General features: G+C 42.9%; 1 protein-coding gene across 1 annotated transcript in view; it reads right to left on the reverse strand.

Annotated features, from left to right (window-relative positions):
- The window catches only part of PKD1L2 (polycystin 1 like 2), a 155,638-nt gene that overhangs the window by 82,946 nt on the left and 50,566 nt on the right, over nt 1-22,126 (reverse strand). The window contains 6 exon segments of the mRNA XM_043981005.1: nt 326-504; nt 9,780-9,881; nt 11,231-11,461; nt 12,968-13,161; nt 15,669-15,894; nt 19,425-19,556. Coding sequence (XP_043836940.1) covers nt 326-504; nt 9,780-9,881; nt 11,231-11,461; nt 12,968-13,161; nt 15,669-15,894; nt 19,425-19,556 — 1,064 coding nt within the window.

Here is a 22,126-nt window from a genome sequence, read left to right on the forward strand (position 1 = left end):
CAGCACAGAGGTCAGAAGGAATGTTTGCCTTTTTACATTCATAACCACAGCATCTGCAACCATGAACCTGGCTCTTTTAGGCCTATATAGGAAAAAGAAAACAATATTATGAATACCCTGAAGTGCTTTCCCCTTAGGCCTTGGGACTTTAGACCATTACTTTTAGTGTCTGTGGGAGGTAAAAGTGGTAATCTTCATAGTGGATATTATTTCTATTTTGCAGATAGGAAAACTGAGGAACAAGATCAAATGGCAGAGACAAGGTCTCTTGATTTCTTGATTATTCATTCTGCTTGACTCCCTGGGCTGCCCTGCTTGGGCTTACCAGGATGGCCTGTCTCCAGAGTTGTCATGCCATAGTCGGATGCTCTGCAGTTCTCCAAGTGGAAAGAGAGTAGACAACAAGAAGACATCCATACCCCCTCTCTCAAAGACTGGGGTGTCTGGGTCTGATAGGTGGTGAGGCTCACTTTCTCCTTCCAGCCCGTAAAGGGTGACTGTCACCTGAAATAATAACAAATCCAAATTCAGGTTCTCTAATAATACGTTTGAGCTCCTTGAGGTGCCAGGGTTGCACCCAACAACTTGAGGGCTTGCCTTTTGCACTGCCTTACAAATGATAACAAATTTGGGCTGAGCCATCCACCTCTCAACCAAGCACCCTTCAAACAAAGGCATAGATTGATGAGATGGCAGGGAATGGTCAGGGAACAGAGCCAAGGAAACAAAACTTATTAGAAGTGAAACTTGGCTGATCTTCAGCTTGAACCAACAGCACCATTTCCTACAAACCTCCTAACCAGCTAGTTAATGTGTTCTTTCTAATAATTATCTTAGAGATTGACCCCTTAGATAATGTCCTTAAATGTGAATGCAGGGATATTCTGCTTGAGACTCATTCCAATTGCCTCTTTGTGTTTTCTCTCCCCCATTAGACTGTTAGCTCCTTAAGGAGAGGGACTGTTTCTGCCCTTATCTTAAACATCACAAAGCTAAAGACAGATTCACGCACTGTTACTTGACTGAGGTCAAGTACCAGTACCAGAGCCAGAACTCTTGTCTTTTATCCCAAATAGTTAGCACAGTGCTTGGCACACAGTAAACACTTGATAAAAGTGTTTTCATTCATTTATCCATTGTTGCAAATAGTTTGACATACACCTAGATTTGGGGAAAGCATATCTCTAATGGTTCAGATGAAGACTAAGTAGGATCCTATGGACTAAAATGCTTAAAGAGAATCAGTCCAGGACAGATGGGAAACACAAGAATTAAAACCTGAAGCCACAAAAGGAAAAAAATTCAGATAAGCAAGAAAAATGGGAATTATCTGAAGAGACTAATGCGCATACTCAGGTAACTCATCAACCAAGACAGATTTTTTTTTTTTTTTTGTGGGGCATTGAGGATTAAGTGACTTGCCCAGGGTCTAGTAAGTGTCAAATGTCTGAGGCTGGATTTGAGTCAAGCTAGATTTTTGTTTTTTTTGTTTTTTGTAGGGCAATGAGGGTTAAGTGACTTGCCCAGGGTCACACAGCTAGTAAGTGTCAAGTGTCTGAGGCCGGATTTGAACTCAGGTACTCCTGAATCCAGGGCCGGTGCTTTACCACTGTGCTATCTAGCTGCCCCGAGTCAAGCTAGATTTTTAAAAGATATATATCTATATCGATATCAATACAGATAGACATAGACATAGATATGTATAGAAAATGGAAGCAAGGGCAGGTAAGAGGGAATGACTATGAGCAAAGACTAAGCATTTATTAAAAGTTTACTCCATGCCAGTCACTGTGCTAAATGCTTTACAAATATTATCTCATTTGTTCCTCACAGCAACCATGGGAGGTAGGTTCTATTATGATCCTAATTTTACAGTTGAGGAAACTGAGGTAGGCAGAGGTTAGGGGACACAGCTAGTAAGTATCTTAGGCTGGATTTGAACTCAGGCCTTCCTGACTCCAGGCCCAGCACTCTATATACTGTGTCACCTAGCTGCCTATAAGAATCTGATATAGTTCAATACAAATAGTTTCAGAAAGTACTAAGGCTCAGAATAAGTTGAAGCTGGTGAGGAAAGCTAAAGACAACAAAGAGTTCTTAAAAACTATATTGAAAGAAAGAAGAGGCTCAAAGAAGGGATAGGACTGCTGTTTGAGATGGATAGAGCAATAAGAGAGAAAAGGAAGAAATGCTGTTTTTATTTTGATTCTATTTTCTTGGCCAAGGATAATGACCTTTACATTGGAAATGACAGAACAAACTTGGTTAACAGGTAATTGATACCTAAGATGAGTAAGGAAATAGTCACCAGAACATCTAGCAATCCTTAATAAATTCAAGTCAACTGGTCCGAAGGAATGATACCTTTAGGTTCTGAAAGAACTAGAAGACATAATGCTGAACCACTGTTAGTGATATGGGAAAGACTGTAGAGAATGACAAAGATTTCTTAGGACCAAAGAAGGGCAACTGTCTCCATTTTTTTAAACGGAAAGAGGATAGAATTTTCCAACAAAAAGGCTAGAGAGCTTGATTGCAATTCCTGAGAAAATTCTGAAACAGCCCATTAAAGGAATGATTAATGAACAGCAAGAAAAGGAAACCTTGGTTACAAAGAGCCAGCATGGCTTCATCAAGAAGTCATGCCAGGGGGGCAGCTAGGTGGCACAGTGGATAAAGCACTGGCCCTGGATTCAGGAGTTCCTGAGTTCAAATCTGGCCTCAGACACTTGACACTTACTGGCTGTGTGACCCTGGGCAAGTCACTTAACCCCCATTGTCCCACCAAAAAAAAAAAAAAAGTAAAAATAAATAAATAAATAAATAAAAGAAGTCATGCCAGACTAATCGTATTTGTTCTGTTGACAGGGTTCTTAAGCTCATAGATTAATGAAATGCTACAGACACAGTTCACTTAGATTTTATCAAAGCATTTGATAAAGCACAGGGTGTCCCAAAAGCCTTCATGTAGTTAAAGCTTAAATTTGTACAAAGGCTTTTGGGTCACCCTGTATCTTGTTCTTGTGGGAAAAGAAAGATGTAGATTTAAACAATAATATAATTAGATAGATCTGGAACTGGTTGAATGACCAGATTTAAAGAGTCGTTGTTAATAGTTCCATGCCCACTTGGAAGGAGGTATCCAGTGGAGTACTCCAAGGATCTGTGTTTTTTCCTAGGGTATCTAATATTTTTATTAATGATTTGATTGGAGGCATCAATGGCACACACTCATCAAATCTGCAGATGAAGCAAAACTGAAAGGAATAGCTAACATAATGAATGACAAGGAGGGATCCCAAAATATTACAGTTTAGAGCACTGGGGCAAATTTAATGAAATGAAATTCCATAGGTGCAAATAAATGTAGAACTTTACACTTAGGTTAAAAAATCAGCTTCACAAATACAAGATGGGGAAGGCATGATTAGTAAATAGTTTGTCTGACAACATCTAAGAGTTTAAATAGATTGTAAGCTGGGTGATATGACACCAAAAAAGCTAATGAAATATGGAATGTATTAAGAAAGGCATAGATTGAGGCAGCTAGGTGGCGCAATGGATAGAGCACTGGCCCTGGAGTCAGGAGTACCTGAGTTCAAATCCAGCCTCAGAAACTTAACACTTACTAGCTGTGTGACCCTGGGCAAGTCACTTAACCCCAATTGCCTCACTTAAAAAAAAAGAAAGAAAGAAAGAAAGGCATAGATTGTTGGCAGCTGGGTGGTGCAATGGATAAAGCACCAGCCCTGGATTCGGGAGGACCTGAGTTCGGATCCAGTGTGGGGACCAATTTTTAATTGGGGAGTGTTAGCTAAGTGGCTCGTTGCAATATTGGGGCAAGGAAGGAGACTTGCAGCCTCCTTCAAAACAGAACAGGATTTATTTTAACAAGAACGAACTTAAAAACACACACACACACAAACAGAATCAGTAGGATCAAGGGAAAGGAAATAAAATAGGGAAAGGGAAAGTATACAACCTGAAAAAACACCATTGCCCAGGAATCAGCTGAGAATACACCACAGCCTCTTCCAGCGCCTTCCAGCTTCCAGCTAGAATGCCAGGAAAAAAAAACTCCCTTCTCCCAGCACCCCCACACAGTCCCCCAGCCAAATGGCTGGCTGCTCTGACAATCACATGACTCCCCTCACTAGGCTTCCAATCATTATAATTTTGCCAGGTCCATGTAGGCATCGGGGAGTGGTGATGACATGAAGTGCCAGCGCCATGGCAATGGCTATAACCAGTTTGCGGAGCACCACACCAGTACACACTGAGGTTTTTCTTTCAAATTCTAGCCAAAAGATGGGGTCATAAAAACCTCAAATAACAATTAATTCTTTACACTGGCCTCAGACACTTGACACTTACTAGCTGTGTGACCCTGGGCAAGTCACTTAACCCTCATTGCCCCACAAAAAGAAAAAGAAGAAAGGCATAGATTTCAGTAAAGGAAGTTGTTGTCCCTCTGTACTCTATCCCAACCAGACTACATAGAGCATATTGTTTTTGGTTCTGGGCTCTAAAGTGTAGGTAGGATGTTGTTAACCTGTAGAATGTCAGAATGCAATCAAAATGGTGGCGCTATTTCAGAGTGGAAAGTACTGCCTTGGTAGGTAGTGGGTTGTTCCTGCCCACCAGAGGTCTTCAGGTGGAGGCTAGATGTTTATTTGTCAGGCATGTTATAGTAGGGTTTCCTTTATGGCTACTGGTTGGATGTGGGGGCCACTAAAGTTCCTTCCCAATCTGAAATTCTGTGCAATAGTTCCTGTATTCAAGGAATTTATATTCTGTTGAAGGGGGGAAATGTACCCAGAGAAATATGTGCGAAATATATACAAAACATCATGGGGCAGTAGGATACTAATAATTGGGAGGAGATCAAGAAAGGCCTTAAGGAAGAGATGGCACTTGAGGTAAGCCTTAAAGGAAGCTAAGGATTTTCAGAGGCAGAAGTAAGGAGGGAGTGAATTTCCGGTTTGAGGACAGCCTGTGAAAAGGCACAGAGAAAGAGATGGAATGTTGTATACAGTGAGCAGTAAACAGGACATTTTGATTAGGACTCAGAGTGAATGAAGGAGAGTAATGGACAATGAGCCTGGAAAGGAAAGCTAGGCTGGAATAAGATTGTAAAGGATTTCAAATGCCAAATAGAAGAGTTTGTATTTTTTTCTAGAGGAAACAGGGAGCCACTGGAGTTTCTTAAGCCAAAGTGCCTCAGGAATATCTTTTCACCAACTGTGTGAAAGGTGTATTAAAAAGGGAAGAGACGGGGCAGCTAGATGGCGCAGTGGATAGAGCACCGGCCCTGGAATCAGGAGTACCTGAGTTCGGATCCGGCCTCAGACACTTAACACTTAACTGGCTGTGTGACCCTGGGCAAGTCGCTTGGCCCCGGTTGCCTCACTAAAAAAAAAAAAAAAAGGGGAAGAGATGAGAGGTAGAGAGACCAACTAAGAGACAATTGTAATGGTTCAGGCAACAGATGATGAAAACCTGAATTAGGATGGTACATGTTTGAGTGGAGAAAATAGAGGATGGGCATAAAACATGTTGGTAAGAGATTGGATAGTGGGGAAGAGTGAGTGAGAGCGAATATTTGAGGATGACTCCAAGGTTGCGTAGTCAAGTGACTAGAAGGAATTGGTGTCTTTGACAGATACAGGAAAGGTGGGAGAGGTGTGGGTTTGGGGAAAAACAATGCACTCCATTTTGGATCTGTTGAGTTTTAAATGTCTTTGGGTTATACAGTTTGGTGATGTGGAATGAGAGCTCAGGACAGAGATTAGGCCTGGCTATCTATGCCTGTGAATCATCTGCATAGAGAAAGGATAAAGAAGGGGAAAAGAAGTCTTAGGAGAGAGCCTTGAGGGACACCCATGTTTAAGTGATGGGATAAGGATGATAATACAGCAAAGGAGACTGAGAAGGAGCAACCATAGAAGGAGAGCCAAGAGAGAACGGTGTCATGTAAACTAAGGAAAGAGAGAAGATTTAGCAGTTGGAGATGAGAAGCTTCTTCAAATGCCACAGAGAGGGGGAAGAAAGGTAAGGACTGAGAAAAGCACAAGTGATTAAGAGATCACTGCTAACCCTGGAAAGAGCTATTTCAGTACCATAATGAGGTTAGGCAACAGTGTGGAACAAGGAAATATTGGATTTAGAGTCAGAGGACCTGGGTTTTATTCACAGTTCTTCCACTTACCAGCTGTGAGATCATGGGTAAGTCACATGACCTCTGTAGACCTCAGTTTCTTCATCTGTAAACTGAGAGGGTTGGACTAGTTAATACTGAAGGTCCTTTCCAGGAACTTTTGTTATCTCAAGCACCTAGCACAGTGCCTGCTATATAGTAGATATTCAATAACCATTTGTTGATTAATTAAATTTATGATTCTAAAATCTTCACCTGGTTGTCCTATTATCATTTGAGCTCACCTTGTCCAAAACTGAACCTATCCCTTCTCCACCTCCCAACCTTTCCTTCTTCCCAACTTTCTCATTTCTACTGATAACATTACCTTCCTCCTGTTCACACTGACTTCAAACTTTAGAATCATCTTTGACCCTTACCTTTTCCTCACTCTACACACCTAATCAATAACCAGATTCTAACCAATAATTAGTAGACAGATTTTATAGATTCTTCCTCCCAAACAACCTCAAACAACCATCCCTTTTCCTCCATAAATAGTGCCACCATCCTAGTTCAACTCCTAACCAGACTATTGTGACACCTTACTTTCTACTAGTGTCTACTAGATGGAATATACCTGCTCTCTTTATCCTACTGAAGTTACCTTCAGAATTCTTCAATGGCTCCCCATTTCTGGCTCTTTACAAATAAATTGCTTAACTTGGTATTAAGCACTTTATAATCTGTGCCCAACCTTTGTAGCCTTCTCTACCACCATTCATTCCCTTACAATGAACTCTCCCTCTGCATCCCTAAACTGGTCTCTTCATTATCTTGTGTTTTCAAGCTTCTGCTGTCATGAACTTGCTCAAACATTCTCACTTATAGTTAAGCTATTGCCAGTGATATCACTTACCCTCTTAGCCCTAGGTCCACTTGCACATCTTGGGTCTGGAGACCACAGACAGCTCAGTAATTTGTCATCTGACCAGAGGGTTCCCATTACTGCTCCCAAATATTAACTGAAATCATTCAGTGAATCTAAAAGCATTTGTTAAATGCTAACTCTGTTCCAAGCACTGTGCTAAATGATGGAGAAACAAAGAAAAGCAAACAATAGTGCCTGCCCTCAAGGTGCTTACATTTTAGTGAACAGTGTGGGTAAAGAATGATGGCCTAGACTAAAGCTTCTTAAACTGTGGGTTGTGACCCCATATAGGGTTGCATAACTGAATGTAGGGAGTCACAAAAAAATTGGCTACAGTAAAAAACTATCTATACTTGTTGTATCTACCTGTATACCCAGGGTTGTATAAAAATTTCTCAAGCAAAAAGGGGTCATGAGTGAAAAAAATTTAAGCAGCCCTGGCCTAGACTCTCATGTGCATACCCGTTTAACTTCTGGGCTCAAGTAGAACTAGGATATGTCAACTTCTACTCTTGCTCTGGGCACTCATTCTCTCTTGGCTATGCATAATCATTGTTGTTCCTCCCTACCTCCTCACTCTCTCCCAAACACAGGCTCATTCCCCCTCATCTGGACTCTGCAGATTCACTCCTAACTCCAGGAAGGCCCTTCACGAACTTTTCCAAATTCTGACTTCATACACGTAGGGCACTTGTATCTACCATGCTGGCTTCTTTCACAATGTGCATCAAGGCTACATCTTGACTCTCCCTAAATATTCCAGGGGTGATTAGTTGTTACATTTAGTTATATATTTCTGTGGCCTTTGGTATACAGCTCAACTTCTGTGGCCTTTGGTATACAGCTCAACCTCCCTCCCCATCCCATCCCATCCCATCCCCTTTTCAATCAAACTCTATTATCTGCCCTTTTGATTATATCATTCACTCATATGCCTTTGTTTTACCTCTCTACCTATTATCTTCCAAAGCCCAGATCAGGTGTCACATCCTCTATGAAACCTTTCCTTATTACCCCAACTAGAAGTGATAGCTCCCTTTTTAGCTCTAGGTCCTATTATTTCTATCAATTTACCTTGAAGACATGCTCTCCTACATACTTGCCTCCTGTGGCTAGGTGGTGCAGTGGATAGAATGCCTGGCTTAGAGTTAGGAAAACTCACCTTCTTGAGTTCAAATGTGGCCTCAGACATTTACTAGCTGTGTGACCCTGGACAAATTACTTTACCCTGTTTGCCTCAGTTTCCTCATCTGCAAAATAAGCTGAAGAAGGAAATGCAAGCCAACTACTCTGGTATCTTTGCCAAGAATGGGTTTACAAAGGGTTAGACACAACTGAACAATAATACCTGCTTCTATGTCTCACTTCTGCAACTAGATTGTAAGCTCTAAGAGAGCAGTTGTGTGTAGATTCACATTCTTCATAGCATTTAGCATAGGAAATGTACATAATAGGCCTTCAATTAAACATATTCAACAAATACATGTTGACTGGCATGGAGTTTTACAGACATTAAGTATGAAGGATTCTATTACATCTCGGCAATTATATGATAAATATATTATAAAATTATCATACACTAGTATTCATTACATTATATTATGATTGTTTATTATACATATTATGTTATGTTATATTATATTAAATTAAATTATATAATAAAATATAATAAGTCATCTATAGTACTTTAAGCCTTTCAAAGTGCTTTCCCCACGATAATCTTGGGAAGTAGACAATACAAGTGTTATTACCCTCATTTTACAGATGGGGAAGCAAAGATTCAGAGTTCATTTATTAATTTTTTTTTGCAGGGCAATGAGGGTTAAGTGACTTGCCCAGGGTCACAAAGCTAGTAAGTGTCAAGTGTCTGAGGCTGGATTTGAACTCAGGTCCTCCTGAATCCAGGGCCGGTGCTCTATCCACTACACCACCTAGCTGCCCCCAAAGATTCAGAGTTGAAGTGACTTGCCCATGATCAAATAGCTAATAGGTATTAGAGTCAGGAGGCACACTCATATCTTCTGACTGAATTGAACACTCTTCCTACTATACACAAATGTTTCTTTCAACTTTATGTTATTGGAATGATTGTAACAGCTCACATTTTCACAGCACTTTAAGGTTTTCAGAGTACTTTCCTAAAGCAGAGTATAAGCTCCTTGAGGGCAGGGACTGTATTTCGTCTTTGACTTTAAATGTCCAGCTCCTAGCCTAGTTTCTGACACAACATAGGCACTTTCTGCCTGCTGAATTGAACTGAATTCCTTACAAGTCTTTGAGAAAGGTAGTACAGGTACCCATCTCTCCATTTTATAGATGAGGAAACTGAGGCCAAGAAAGCCAAAGGTACTTGCCAATGATCATACTACCAGTAAATGTCAGAGCTTGGTCTTGAACCCAGGTTTTCTGATTCTATATCCAGTGACCTTTCCCCTATATCCCACTGTGGTGCTGATAATTTAAAATTAGGACAGGAAAAAGTGCAGGCATTTGGACCCAGGCACTACTGTATAAATACTATTGTTTGTGTTTTGTGCTATAACTTCACTTCTTTCCCTTAAAGATGAGTTTGTTTGTCAGTTCTTAATCCTATGGTTTCTACTTAGGACCCACAAGAGACACCACAGTTATGGAAACACAAGTGCGATCTCCTGGGCTGGGTTTCTCTGACGCATAGTTGAACTGGGGTGACCCCATGAAGGGCCCTTTTACCTTGGAGGTGGTAGCTGCTCCCCGTCGGTGGCCGGTAAATACTGTCACCAGGTAATGGTACCGGGCAAAGGGATTGTTGTCTTCTAGCACTGTGATCTTCACCTGGATGGAATGAGGGTGTTACTAAAGCATTTGGTGAGCAGTGCCAGTGCCAGCACCACTGCAGTCAGAGATGCTGGTGGGGGAGCCTGGCAGAGCTGGCAGAGGTGGAAGGCCCCTCCAGCTTCAGGCACAAATATGGCCTTGTAAACAGCAGAACTGGGACCCAAACTCACATCTTCTGACTCTCAGACCAGTGCTTTGGATCACTGAAGCTCAGAGCTGGGAGAAGCCTCAGAGGTCATCCAGTGCAAGACATACCCAAACAGGGATCTTTGTAGAACATCCCTGACAAACAGTCATTTAGCCTCAGCCTAAAGACTTTCAGGGAAGGGGCACCCACTGCCTTCTTGTGTTTTCAGAAGTCTTGAGTGGTCCATGGCTTCACAACAGCCCCGTGAGATAGACAAAGCAAGTGTGATCTTCACCTTCTAAGGCCCAGAAAGGTTAAGAATCTTGCCAGAAATCACCCAGCTAGTTAAGTGGTCCACTGGATTAGATGCCAAGCTTTCTAACTCCCAGTTTATGTTCTTTTGTCCCAGATCACCAAGTAGGCTCACAGAGGGTGGTCAAAAGAAGGAATCGTGCTATTCCTTTGATTAATATCAGTAATGATAATAGCTCTTACATTTTCATAATTGTTAAGATGTGAAAGTGCTTTTCGTGTATTATCTCACTTGAGCCTTACAGCCACCATTTGAGGTAAGTGCTATTATTTTCCCCAATTTACAGATCAGCAAAATGAGGCTAATAACTGTCTGGTGTGGGATTTTAATCCAGATCTTCCTGATTCCAGGTCCACTGTCAGTCGATATAGTCAGTTGATAAATATTTATTAAGCATCTATTGTGTGCCTGGCTGGGCCATTATACCACACTGCCCCTCCACTAGTCATGGAATCTCAGGTTTGGACAGGACCCCCCCCCCCCCCCCCCCCGCCCAGTCATGACCTTGTCTAGTCAGTATCCTGGGATCTGTGACCTTGTCTAGTCAACAATTATTTATTAAGCACTTACCATGTGCCAGACACTCTGCTAAATGCTGGAGATACAAACACAAGCAATAAAAGAAAGTCTTTGCCCTCAAGAAGCTTACCTTCTAATGAGAGAAAACAAAAGAGCTGAAAAACACAGGGGTAGTGGGGCAGGAAAAGGCACCCTGCTGTGCATGGCGGCAAAGTTCCTGCCTATTGCACAAATCCCCTTGATACCTTGATACTCCTGAAAAGTGTTCACCCAGCCCTAGTGGAACATATCCATTAATGGAGAGTTCATCCCTTTTAAGGCAGCCCATTCTATTGTTAAAAAGTTATCCCTGGTATGGAGTTGAAACCTCCCTCCCAGACCACTTACCTTGGCATTGTCCTGAATGTCTTTCCTCCTTGCCCAGAGAGCTACCATCACATACACCACACAGAGGCAACCCACAGTGGTCACAACCACAGGATTGTCCACAAAGGTGCTAAAGAGCTCAGCCGTTTGGCTCACGTCAACGATGTTGGGCATCACGTAGAAAGTGCTTCCAAAGAAGGTGAGATGATTGCAGAGGCAGTGCGTACTGTAAAGGGTAGTCTGGGGACCCACCTAAAAACACCCCCCAAAGCACTTTATCAATGGGACAATGAGATCACAAGTTTAAAGCTAGAAGGTACCCTAGAGGTCAACTAGTTCAATCCCCTCATTTTGCAGATGAGGAAAAGAGAGGTTAAGTCACTTGCTCAAGGTCACACAGGCAGTAATTAGCAGATCTGATAGGTGAACTCAGACACTCTAGCCAACATTTTTTGGTGTAGGGATCTCATTTCTGAGCTGAGTAACATTGGGTTCACCTTGACTATGATGGAGAAAGGAAAACTTACCAATGCTTTAGTGAGATGGTCAGTGGGTCAATATATCAGTGTTTCTGCAAGAGGTTTCTTTTTTTGACAGAGAGAATGCTAACTACCCAGAATTGGATCAGGGCTTTTGGTTTGCTAAATCAGTTCTGGGCACAGGTGGAAGAGCTTCTTAAATCTTAAGATAGCTCCCCAGGGATTTGGGGCACTCTGCTGGTATGGGACATGCATTCCCAGGGTTGGTGAGAATATCTTGCTCTCAGCTACCTTTCAGTATTCTAGAGATGGGAGATCATAGGGACTTATGTCTAGAAATGGAAGGCACCACAGAGTTTCATCTAGTCCAACTCCTTCATTTTACAGGTGAGGAAACTGAGGCCTAGAATGGTAAAATGACTTTCCTAAAATCTCACAGGATGGGTAATGAGCTATGAGAAGTCATTTCCAGGGGCATCTAGGTGGCACAGTGGATAGAGCACCGGCCCTGGAGGCAGGAGGACCTGAGTTCAAATCCGGCCTCAGACACTTTACACTTACTAGCTGTGTGACCCTGGGCAAGTCACTTAACCCCAATTGCCTCACCAAAAGAGAGAGAGAGAGAGAGAGAGAGAGAGAGAGAGGGAGAGAGAGAGAGAGAGAGAGAGAGAGGGAGGGAGGGAGGGAGGGAGGGATCATTTCCAGGGATGTCAGATGGCTTAGTATGTGGTGAGATGAAGTGTGGGGGAAGTATTAATTACTCTCAAGCCTTCCCACAAGCCCACTTTAATTAGGCTATATAGTCCCTAAACCTGGAGCAGAGACCCTAGCACTGGGTTGGTCAATGTGCAGAAGAAAATGTGGACTAGTCATCAGCTTCAGCCTATTGCTAGTATGGATTTTTGGTCCTGTCCCTTACCTCCAATCCGTTGCTACCTCCCACCACTTCCATCTTCTTGTGGGATTTAGATGGTCTGGTAGTTATCAGCTAACTCATGGGGAAACAGGTTCGATTCTCTTGGGAACAGGCTACCCTATAGCAACTGCACCCTTCTGGGTCATTAGTATTGTTGGCTCCCCATCCAACCTATCCTGAAACATGGGCTAAGTAGCCTACCATGTATACAAGGCAGGCTTTCACATCAAAGCCAACTATAGCACACTGAAGGTCTGTGAAGCCTTGATCCCCTAAACCCCAGTGAACTAGATATCATAAGGGTTTGAAGAACCAAGTAACAGTCTGGGCACACCTTTTTCCCACTTCTGTGCTTTCTCTCACCTTGCACCCATCACATCTCCAATCCTCCTGGAGCTCATCCCAGAATACACACTGGGAAATGAAACATGTAACGCTAACAGTGACATTGCAGTGGGCTTCTGGATCCAGCTCAGGTGCAGGAATCACTTTCACGTAATAGGTTCCTTCTCCAAAAGGCAGATCTTCAGCATTTAGGATCCAGGTGGCCAGCTTACCTGAAGAGGACCATTTCAGTGGAGGGTCAGCCTGGTGAGAGTGTCTGAGGAGGGGCTTTATATAAGAAGGGACACTTGTTTGTAAAGAAAAAGGTACTGGAAGTGATATAAGACATGAAATCCCAAATCAAGGTCTAAACCTAGAAGAGGGGGAAGTAGAGTCACCCAGAACTCTATAGGGCATGTCCTCTATCTCTCTGTCCCTACAAAAGGCTTTGATTAGACATAGGTGGGAATATGGCAGAGAGCTCAAACCCTAGCATGCAGTAAGACTCGGGTTTTTGTGCTTGGAAGTAAGCAGGGAGCACATTCATCTCCATGCAGAGGGAGACAGATTCCCTGATCATAGGGGTGAGGAGAATGGGAAGGAGGATGTCCATTTCCCTCCCCACTCTAGCAGGGCTCCCACAACCCTGACCCTCCCCAAGTGAAAAAAGTCCTTCTCCCTTTTTCTTGCACTACCACAGGGATTGAGGGATCCATTTTTTACTTTTTTCCCAGAAACTTCGTTTGCCTCAGTAATCCCATAAATCTGTACCCAGGAGAAGGGGAAGGTCTACTGAACACTTCCTTGGAGCCTTCTTGGCCACCAGAGCGAAAAAACAAAAAACCCCGCCGTTGTGCATGGAGTCCGTGCTGGTAGGAAAGAAGGGACAGAGAGTGTGTTGTGTAGAGTCCTGAATAGATATGTTCTATAGCCTATTCTTATCACCACCATCTTGGACATATTGAATCTGAGGTGACAGCAGGAATTTCAGGTGGAGATACCTGGCAAGGAGATGGAAATCAGGGTCTAGAGTTTCTCATGGGTAGATATACAGATTAGATGTAATTCTAGGTGAAACTGTGAGAGTGGGTGGGAAAGCTTAGGGAAAAGAATATTAAGAAAGAAAAGGGAACAGAGGAAAGAGCTGTGAACAACCAGATTTATAAGATAAGAGAAGAATGAGGAGCCAGCAAGTTTAATTCCATTCAATAAACATATATTATGTGCCAGGCACCATGCTAAGAACTACAGATTAAAAAAGAGACAAAAGAGAGTCCTTCAAGGACTTACAATATAAAGGGGGGGTTCAGCATGGAAACAAATATATATAAAGTAAGTGGTATACAGGAGTGGGAAGAGAGGCTATTGCAGTAATGCAGGCATGAGGTAATAAGGACCTGCACTGGAGTAGTGGTAGTGTCAGAGGAGAGAAGGGAGCAGAGTCATTGCAGAGGTGAAATCATCAGGTCTTGGTGTCAGCTTAGATATGGCAAGGTAAGAGGTAGTGAGGAATCTAGGATAACTTCTATGTTGTGAGCCTGAGGGACTGGGAGGACGGTGTTGCCCTCTTAGAGCAATAGGCAAGGCAGAAGGGGTGTTTAAGATGTCTATTGGACATTCAGTTCAAGATGTCTGAAAGGCAGTTGGAGATGTGAGACTGGAGGTCAGGAGAGAGGTTGGAATAGGAAAGGTAGATTTGAAAATCATTAGCATAAAGGGGGGGTTTGGGGTGGGGGATAAAAAGGTTTAGTAGAGTCACTGTGGAGAATGAAACAGTGAACTCATAAGGGATGTATAGTAAGGTTGCCTAGCATTAGTGAGTACCCAGTTGAGGTTATGTAACAGAAATTTGTAGTGGATCCAGTTAGAATAGCTGCATGATTGTCTTCACTTTCATTCAGCAATACATGTGTAGGCTCAAAGATGATGAATGGTGGGAGTGATACAAGGCTGAGGCTTAACAGCATAATCCACAAAACTAAAAGGGGGCTCAGGGATTCAAGTGAATCCCTCAGAAGACTGAGAAGGAATAGTGAGAGAGGTAGGATTAGAACCATGGGAGCACAGTGTCATAGAAGCAAAGAATCAAGAGTCAAAAAGGAAAGGTGGTTCCTAGTGACAAATGTACCCACACAGCCTAGGACACAAAGCTGGACGCATGGTAGATGGTCAGTGAGTCACCAAGGCAACACTATCTACAAAGACAAAGACAATGGAGGCTACTAAAATGCTAAGTCAACATAAATGCTTGTAAAATGCTAGGGCCTGGGAACAACTGGCATTCAATTGAACACACATACTGATGTGATGATTGATTTCAATTCTGGCTCTGCTCATAGCGGGTGAATTGGTAACACTATCCCATCTGTGTAGCTCATGGCTTCAAGTACTTTCCCCTAACTTCCAGCTAAAGCTGTTGTCTAGCTGGTTTAGGACAGATAATGTTTTTTTTGTTGTTGTTTTGTTTTGTTTTGATTTTTTGTGGGGCAATGAGGGTTAAGTGACTTGCCCAGGGTCACACAGCTAGTAAGTGTCAAGTGTCTGAGGCTGGATTTGAACTCAGGTCCTCCTGACTCGAGGGCCGGTGCTTTATCCACCGCACCACCTAGATGTCCACCGATAATGTGTTTTGTTTTTTAAAAGCTTCTCAGTAACATAGAATAAGGCCCACAGCCATCATCATCAACACATTGAGCTATATGATTCTATTATGCTAAAATTCTAGTAGGGGAATACGTACCTGTAAGATGAGTCTTTGCATAAAGGTGAGTTTTGACATCATAGGTGGTCTCATTGGGGTGGTAGCCGTAGCCCAGGTACAGTGTGAGTGGGAGATCAAAGTCCCACTCAAGGTGAATCACCAGAGAAGCATTTCCAGAGGTCACGTTCACTTGAAAAGTGGCAGAAGTTGTCAGATTCAGCAAAGCCTGTGTGTCCTTTAACTTTGTGAAACGAGGCAGCACAATCTACAAAGACAGTGACATGGAGTTTAGTTCAGTGTAGGTATTGAGCACCTATTGTCTGTCAGGTCCAAATAATGCCTGTAGTAGGCCCTGTACTCTGTGCTAGAGATACAACCAGGAGTGTGTGGTGAGAAAGTGCAAAGGCTGTAAAAAGCTCATTGTTAAATTTTCAATGTGAGCATTTATACTTCAGAAATAGGCAAATGCTACAAACCAGGGCTAGGTTTATTGTTTTGTTGATTGTCTGGGCTTAAGAAGATGATAAAGAAGAAGACTAATAATGAAGACTACACTTAAAAGTGGGTTGTACATGCTTTTTTTAAAAAAAGAGCTGGTTGTACCAGCACACTACTGCATACAAAGATTAAAATGACATAGACCCTGCCTCAAGGAGCTTCTAGTAGGGGTAGGTAGGAGGCATATATACAGATGGTTAATGATTTAAGTTAGAAAAAGATTAAGAACATAGGAAAGGTCAATTAGAGTAGCTTGAGAGGTTCAGGGAGTGAGGGGGTCTTCAGTTCAGGAAGAAGGTCAGGGAGAAAGTAGTACCTGGGGGCAGCTAGGTGATGCAGTAGATAGAGCATGGGCCCTGGATTCAGGAGGACCTGAGTTCAAATCCAGCCTCAGACACTTAACACTTACTACCTGTGTGACTCTGGGCAAGTCACCTAACCCTCATTGCCCCGCAAAAAAAAAAAAAAAGAAAGAAAGAGAAAGTAGTACCTGAGCTGGGCCCTAAAGTGAAAGAATTTTGCTTGATAGAAATAAGCCAGGGGGAGTTTCATCCAGACATGAGGGGCAACATGAAAAAAGAAATGCATGAAGACAGGTGGGAACAAGATAAGGTGAAGAAACATTTAGTAGTACAGACTATCTGGAACATAGCGTTCATGAAATCAGTCTAGAAAGATAGTTTTGTGTACATGTCAGGTTAAGGAGTTTGTATTTTAGTCTGTAGGCAATAGGGAGCCACTGAAGTTTGTTGAACATGGGAATGACTTGATTAGAGCTATGCATTAGAACAATCGGCTATAAGGTTCCATATGCTCAAGTCCTGTGGTCCCAGGATCCTAAGATTACTCCATCAGCCATGAAAGATGGCTTGGAGAAGGGAAAGATTGGATGGAGGCAAGGAGAATAGTTAAAAGGCTAAGGGGCAGCTAGGTGGCACAGTGGATAAAGCACCAGCCCTGGATTCATGAGGACCTGAGGTCAAATCCAGCCTCAGACACTTGACACTTACTAGCTGTGTGACCCTGGGCAAGTCACTTAATCCTCGTTGTCCTGCAAAAAACCACACCAAACAAACCCCAAAAAGGCTATCACAACGACCCAGTCAAGAAGTAAGGGGAAGTGTATTATAGAATGATGGCTATAGGAAGGGAAAAGAGATGATGGATTTGAGAAAGTTTTGGGTGTGGGTGACTTAGGTGGCCAATGAAATAGGGAAATTGGAAAGGAAGAGCAGATTTTGAAGAGAAAATGATGAGTTCAGTTTTGAACACACTGAGTTGGAAGGATTGGCAGGACATTTAGGTGGGAATATCCAGATGCCAGCTGGATGTGTTATTGTTTTGCCTTTCTTTGTGTGCCCATCACTTGGCACAGTGCCTGGCATATAATATGTGCTTAATCAATTCTTGTTGAATAATGCTCAACAAATTAGTTGATTTGACTTTAAGCTCCCTTCCTTCTCTAAATCCTATGATCAACATAGCCCATAGTGTCCATTTCTCTCTTCATGTGATTCTCCACAGAAATGGTACTGAAAGTACCTTACCGTTCGTGTTCCAACCCCTTTCCATATCCCTACTCTAAGAAAGGAAGGAAGGAAGGAAGGAAAAAGACAGTCCCTGCCCACAATCTAAAAAAGGGAAGACAATACCTAAAAATACCCTGAAAGGAGGAGGGGAAACATACCAGGCAAGGATATGATAAGTGCAGAGGAGTGCAGCCAGGTGGAAAATGTAGAGATGACTGCCCCCACCCCCACTGTCTTTACTTGAAAGATCTGGGAGGAGTTCTCCACTGTCCACCCTTGACTGTCTCCAATTAGAGTGAAGGAGGAGCCCCAAAGACAGGAGATACTAAGCAGGTATGAGTTTCAGGGTTGATGGGGTCTTGTAGGATAATGAGAATACCAGCAAAGTTGGATGGGACCCTAGAAGTCATCTAGTTCAACTCCCTTGTGTTATAGAGGAGAAAAACAGAGGCCCTTCAAGGTATGTGACTTGCTCAAGGCTACACAAGAATTAAGTAGATCTGAGATTCAAACCCATGTTTTCTGACTTTCTTTACACTGTGCCATGCCTCAGTCTTCTTAAGAAAAGCCATCAACTCATCCAAAGTTTCAAAAGGGAAACTGCTCTTCCTTACTCCCAGACATTCCAAAACCTGTAGCTGCTGAGTGGCCTCTGTTGAAGATTGGTCACTCTGCCAGGGAAGAGGGGCCAGTCATTTCTACTGGGTTTTTTCATCATAAAGTAGGCTTCCCCAAGCCCCCAGCCCATTCTGCCAAACTAATCTTCCATAAATACACTACCGTCATCCCCCAGTACTGCTGAAAACCCTTTCATACTGGAGTTAACCCTTTTTTTTTTTTTGGTCTTTTGAAAGTCTGCTGAAGCCAGAAGAAGAACCCTTCTCAGAATAATGGTTTTTAAATGCATAAGATAAAATACAAAAGAAACCAAAAGTTAGTGAAAATAAAGATGTAATCCCCCCCCCATCTAAGTTCCTGGACCCCCTGAGGTTAAGAACTCTTGCTTAAGTGACTTCCAGTTTACAACTGGTAGGAGCCCAAACTCTAACAACCTGGTTTTTCAAGGCCCTCCAGAATTTGGCCCCACCCAGATCTCTTCTAGCTCCAAGTCCTCTGACTCTATGAAGTCTATTGACTGACCAAGAGATAGTGTATTGTACTCCACATCTGGAACAGGAAGACCTGGGTTTAATCTTACCGTGGAAATTTTACTAATTGTAAGATCATGGGCAAGTCTCTTATGAGTCTTAGTTTCCTCATCTATGAAACAGAGATGATAATACCTGTAGTATCTAATTTCTAGGGTTATAATGAGGCTCATATGGGCTTTGCAAACCTCCAAGTGCTATACAGATCTTAGCGATTCTTATTCCAAAGCCCAGGGGTTCAGAGCAGGGACTGTCTTTTGACTTTCTTTGTGGCCTCAGAGCTTAACACAGTACTCGACACATAGTAGGAGCTTACTAAATATTTACTGACTAACAAGTCAGACTGCCAGCTCTGGTACTTTGCCTGCTGGGTCACCTCCATCTGCCAGAGAAACACTTTGAAGAAGTATAAAAAACCTCTCACTAGGGGCAGGACAGCATATTCTCACCATCTTTAGTCCGTCTTTGGAATCTTTGCCTCTCAGGATGCTGTGCTGAAGACCCTTTTTCTAAATCACCTTTTTTTTGGGGGGGGGTGCATAATTCCAACCTTGAACAAGAAACCAGATTAATGGCCTTAGTCTTGGAGTGCCTGATTGTCAAGTCAGACAAACACCTACCTCAATATTGTCTTTTAGATTCTTCACTGGGATGAGCTGACCCCCAGGGCTGGTCAGATGTAGGCCTCCAACACTCCCTTGAACATCAAAGCTGCCACTTGCAGGGAAGGGATTCTCAGGAAAACTCACCATCTAGAACCAAAAGTGAGGAAGATTTGGCCCAGGCTGAGGGAGGAGCCAGTCTAGCAGACAAGCTCCATCCCATGAGGAATAGGACATGGAGACAGTTGCTGCATCATATTTGAGGAGTGAGTACAGGTGGGGGAGGGTCCATTGGTAATGTTTCTGTGCCCTGTGTCTCCAGCATGCCGAAGTACCAACCTTAGGAACTACAATGGGGATGGAACTAGGAATGTTTTTCTTAGAGAAGGAAAGGCTCAGAGCTGGGTATGTGATAACTGTCTTCAAATAGTTGAAAATTTGGGGTATGAAAGAATCAGCAGAATTGTCCTCTTTGGCCCTAGAGGTTAGAACTAGGAACACTGGGGTAGAAATTGCGGAGAGATCAAATTGGGCTTGAGGTCAGGAAAAACTTCCTAACAACTGGAGCTGTTCAAAAGAGGAATGGGCTGCTGCGTCAGACAGTGCATTCCCTTTTCATCGGACATCTTCAAGCAGAGGATGGATGACCACATGTTGAATGGGTAGGAGTTAGGATTCTTTTTCAGTTATAGGTTTAACTAGATGGCCAATGAGGTCTCTTCCACTTCTGATATTCTCTGATGGTAGCAGGTACCATCACAAAGAGAAGGAAGTTTTTGCCTGGTCCAATTAGATAAGGATAGAGCCACCCACTGAAGCTATCTGCTTGCCATTCATTCTCTGCACTTAGCCTTTTTTCCAAACATGCTGAAGTGTCACAGGGAACAGAAGAGCACTGGCTGCTTGAAAATGTACTGACCATCTCAGGCTGAGCTGTATGGAAATCCCTTTCCTCCCACCCCTTCTTTTTTTTCCCCAACTTCTAAACAGTGAGTTCTTTGGGAAAGGTTGGCCTGGTGTTCTGAACCATTAAAGAAGTTTACTAGATTGTAAGAAGTGGCTGGCCAGTGAATAAGATGGAAAGCATCTGGGGGCCCATCTTCTAGTCTACTCAGTGTTCAAACTTCCAAATGGCAGCCAGACCTTGAATAAAAGCATAGACGCAACATTCTCCTAAAGAGGTAGGATAGAATGGAGAAGTTGAAAAAAGGCAAGGATTTTCTGAAGTTCTTGCCTAGCTCTGGATGTAGCAAACTGCAAGGCCAGATTAGCCCAGCATGGTCTTAGAAGACTGTCAGTTAAGAAAACAGGGACTTAACTAAGATGAGACTTTCCATTTATACTGAATGTATGCACCTGTGTAGCTGTTTACATATTGCCTTCCATTAGAATGGTAGCTTTTAAAGGTCAAGGACTGTGTTTTTCCCTTTCTTTGACTTCCCAATGCTCAGCACACACCTGGCACATAGTAAACATTTAATAAATACTAGTTGACTAACAGAACAAAAGAATCAGAAGAGAACACACAATTTTAAAAAGAGGAGAATACATACAAGGCTGCATTCCAAAACAGAAAGAGCCACAAGGCTCAAGGATCAGGTGGTCTAGGTTCTATGCCTAACCACTAGCTCTATGATCTTGGGCAAACCCCTCTCTGGAAATCAGTTTCTTCATCTGTAAAATGGGAATAACAATACTCGTACTAGTTATCTCTCACTGAGCAATTATGAGGGAATTTTGTTAAGACTGGGAGTAATTATCAGCAGGTGTTATTATTGGGGCCTGAGATGGAGAGTGGGTGGATGGAAAAATAGGGGCTGGGTGAGTGGACCTGGGGGAGGTGAGACTAATGAGAGGACAGGTGGTAGGAGGCAGATGATGAAAGAGATGGATGGTGGAATCAGCAAGAGGCTGTTGCCAGGACAAATTTCTAAGTGATCAATACTTTCCTGGACTTCTCTGACAATGTAAACCATGTCAATGAATCCCTGGTTCGGAACGGGGTGGACCATGGGTGGGGTGAGCATGAATGACTCTTGGCCCAGATTAGAAGACTTCTGATTCAGGAAGGATGCATGCCAGTTAAAGATTCTGGAGTAATGGAGGGGAGAGTGATTGTAATCCCCTTTCTCCTATCCACAGGTAGTCAGATAGCAAATGATAATTTTATAAGGTGGGCAGCTATGAGCCTCTGCTTCCTAGCTCCCCACCCCATTCCACAGGGCCCTCCCCCTAGGCCTTCTACCCTCCAAGTTCAGATAGTATATAGCCATGTCTATATATCATAATCACACTGGGAGGAATCATTGGAAGTCAGTTACAAGGAAGCAGAGGTCAGCTAGTCCAACCAATACCTCAGCAGAACTTTCCTCCAGAATATGGTTATTCAATCTCTATTTGGTGGCCTCCAATGAAGAGTAACTCACTGCTGCTTTAAGAGGCCTGCTAGGAACAGCTGTCACTAATAAGGTGGGCCTTGGTCTCTCAGCCAGGACTGAATGGAACCTCAGTGATCCCAGGCCAACAAGCCCCATCTTCAGGAAGAAATCCCCTTTGGAATCTGATTCATAGATTATTAGAATCAGAAGTCTTAGAGATCATTTTAGTCCAAACCCCCTATTTTACAGATGAAAACACTGAAGCCCAGAAAGAAAAAATTACTTTCCTGAGGACATACAAGTTGGTGGCAGAGACAGGACTTAAACCCAAACCTCCTCGCT

This window comes from Dromiciops gliroides, chromosome 2, assembly GCF_019393635.1.
Source record: "Dromiciops gliroides isolate mDroGli1 chromosome 2, mDroGli1.pri, whole genome shotgun sequence".
Classification (NCBI taxonomy): domain Eukaryota; kingdom Metazoa; phylum Chordata; class Mammalia; order Microbiotheria; family Microbiotheriidae; genus Dromiciops; species Dromiciops gliroides.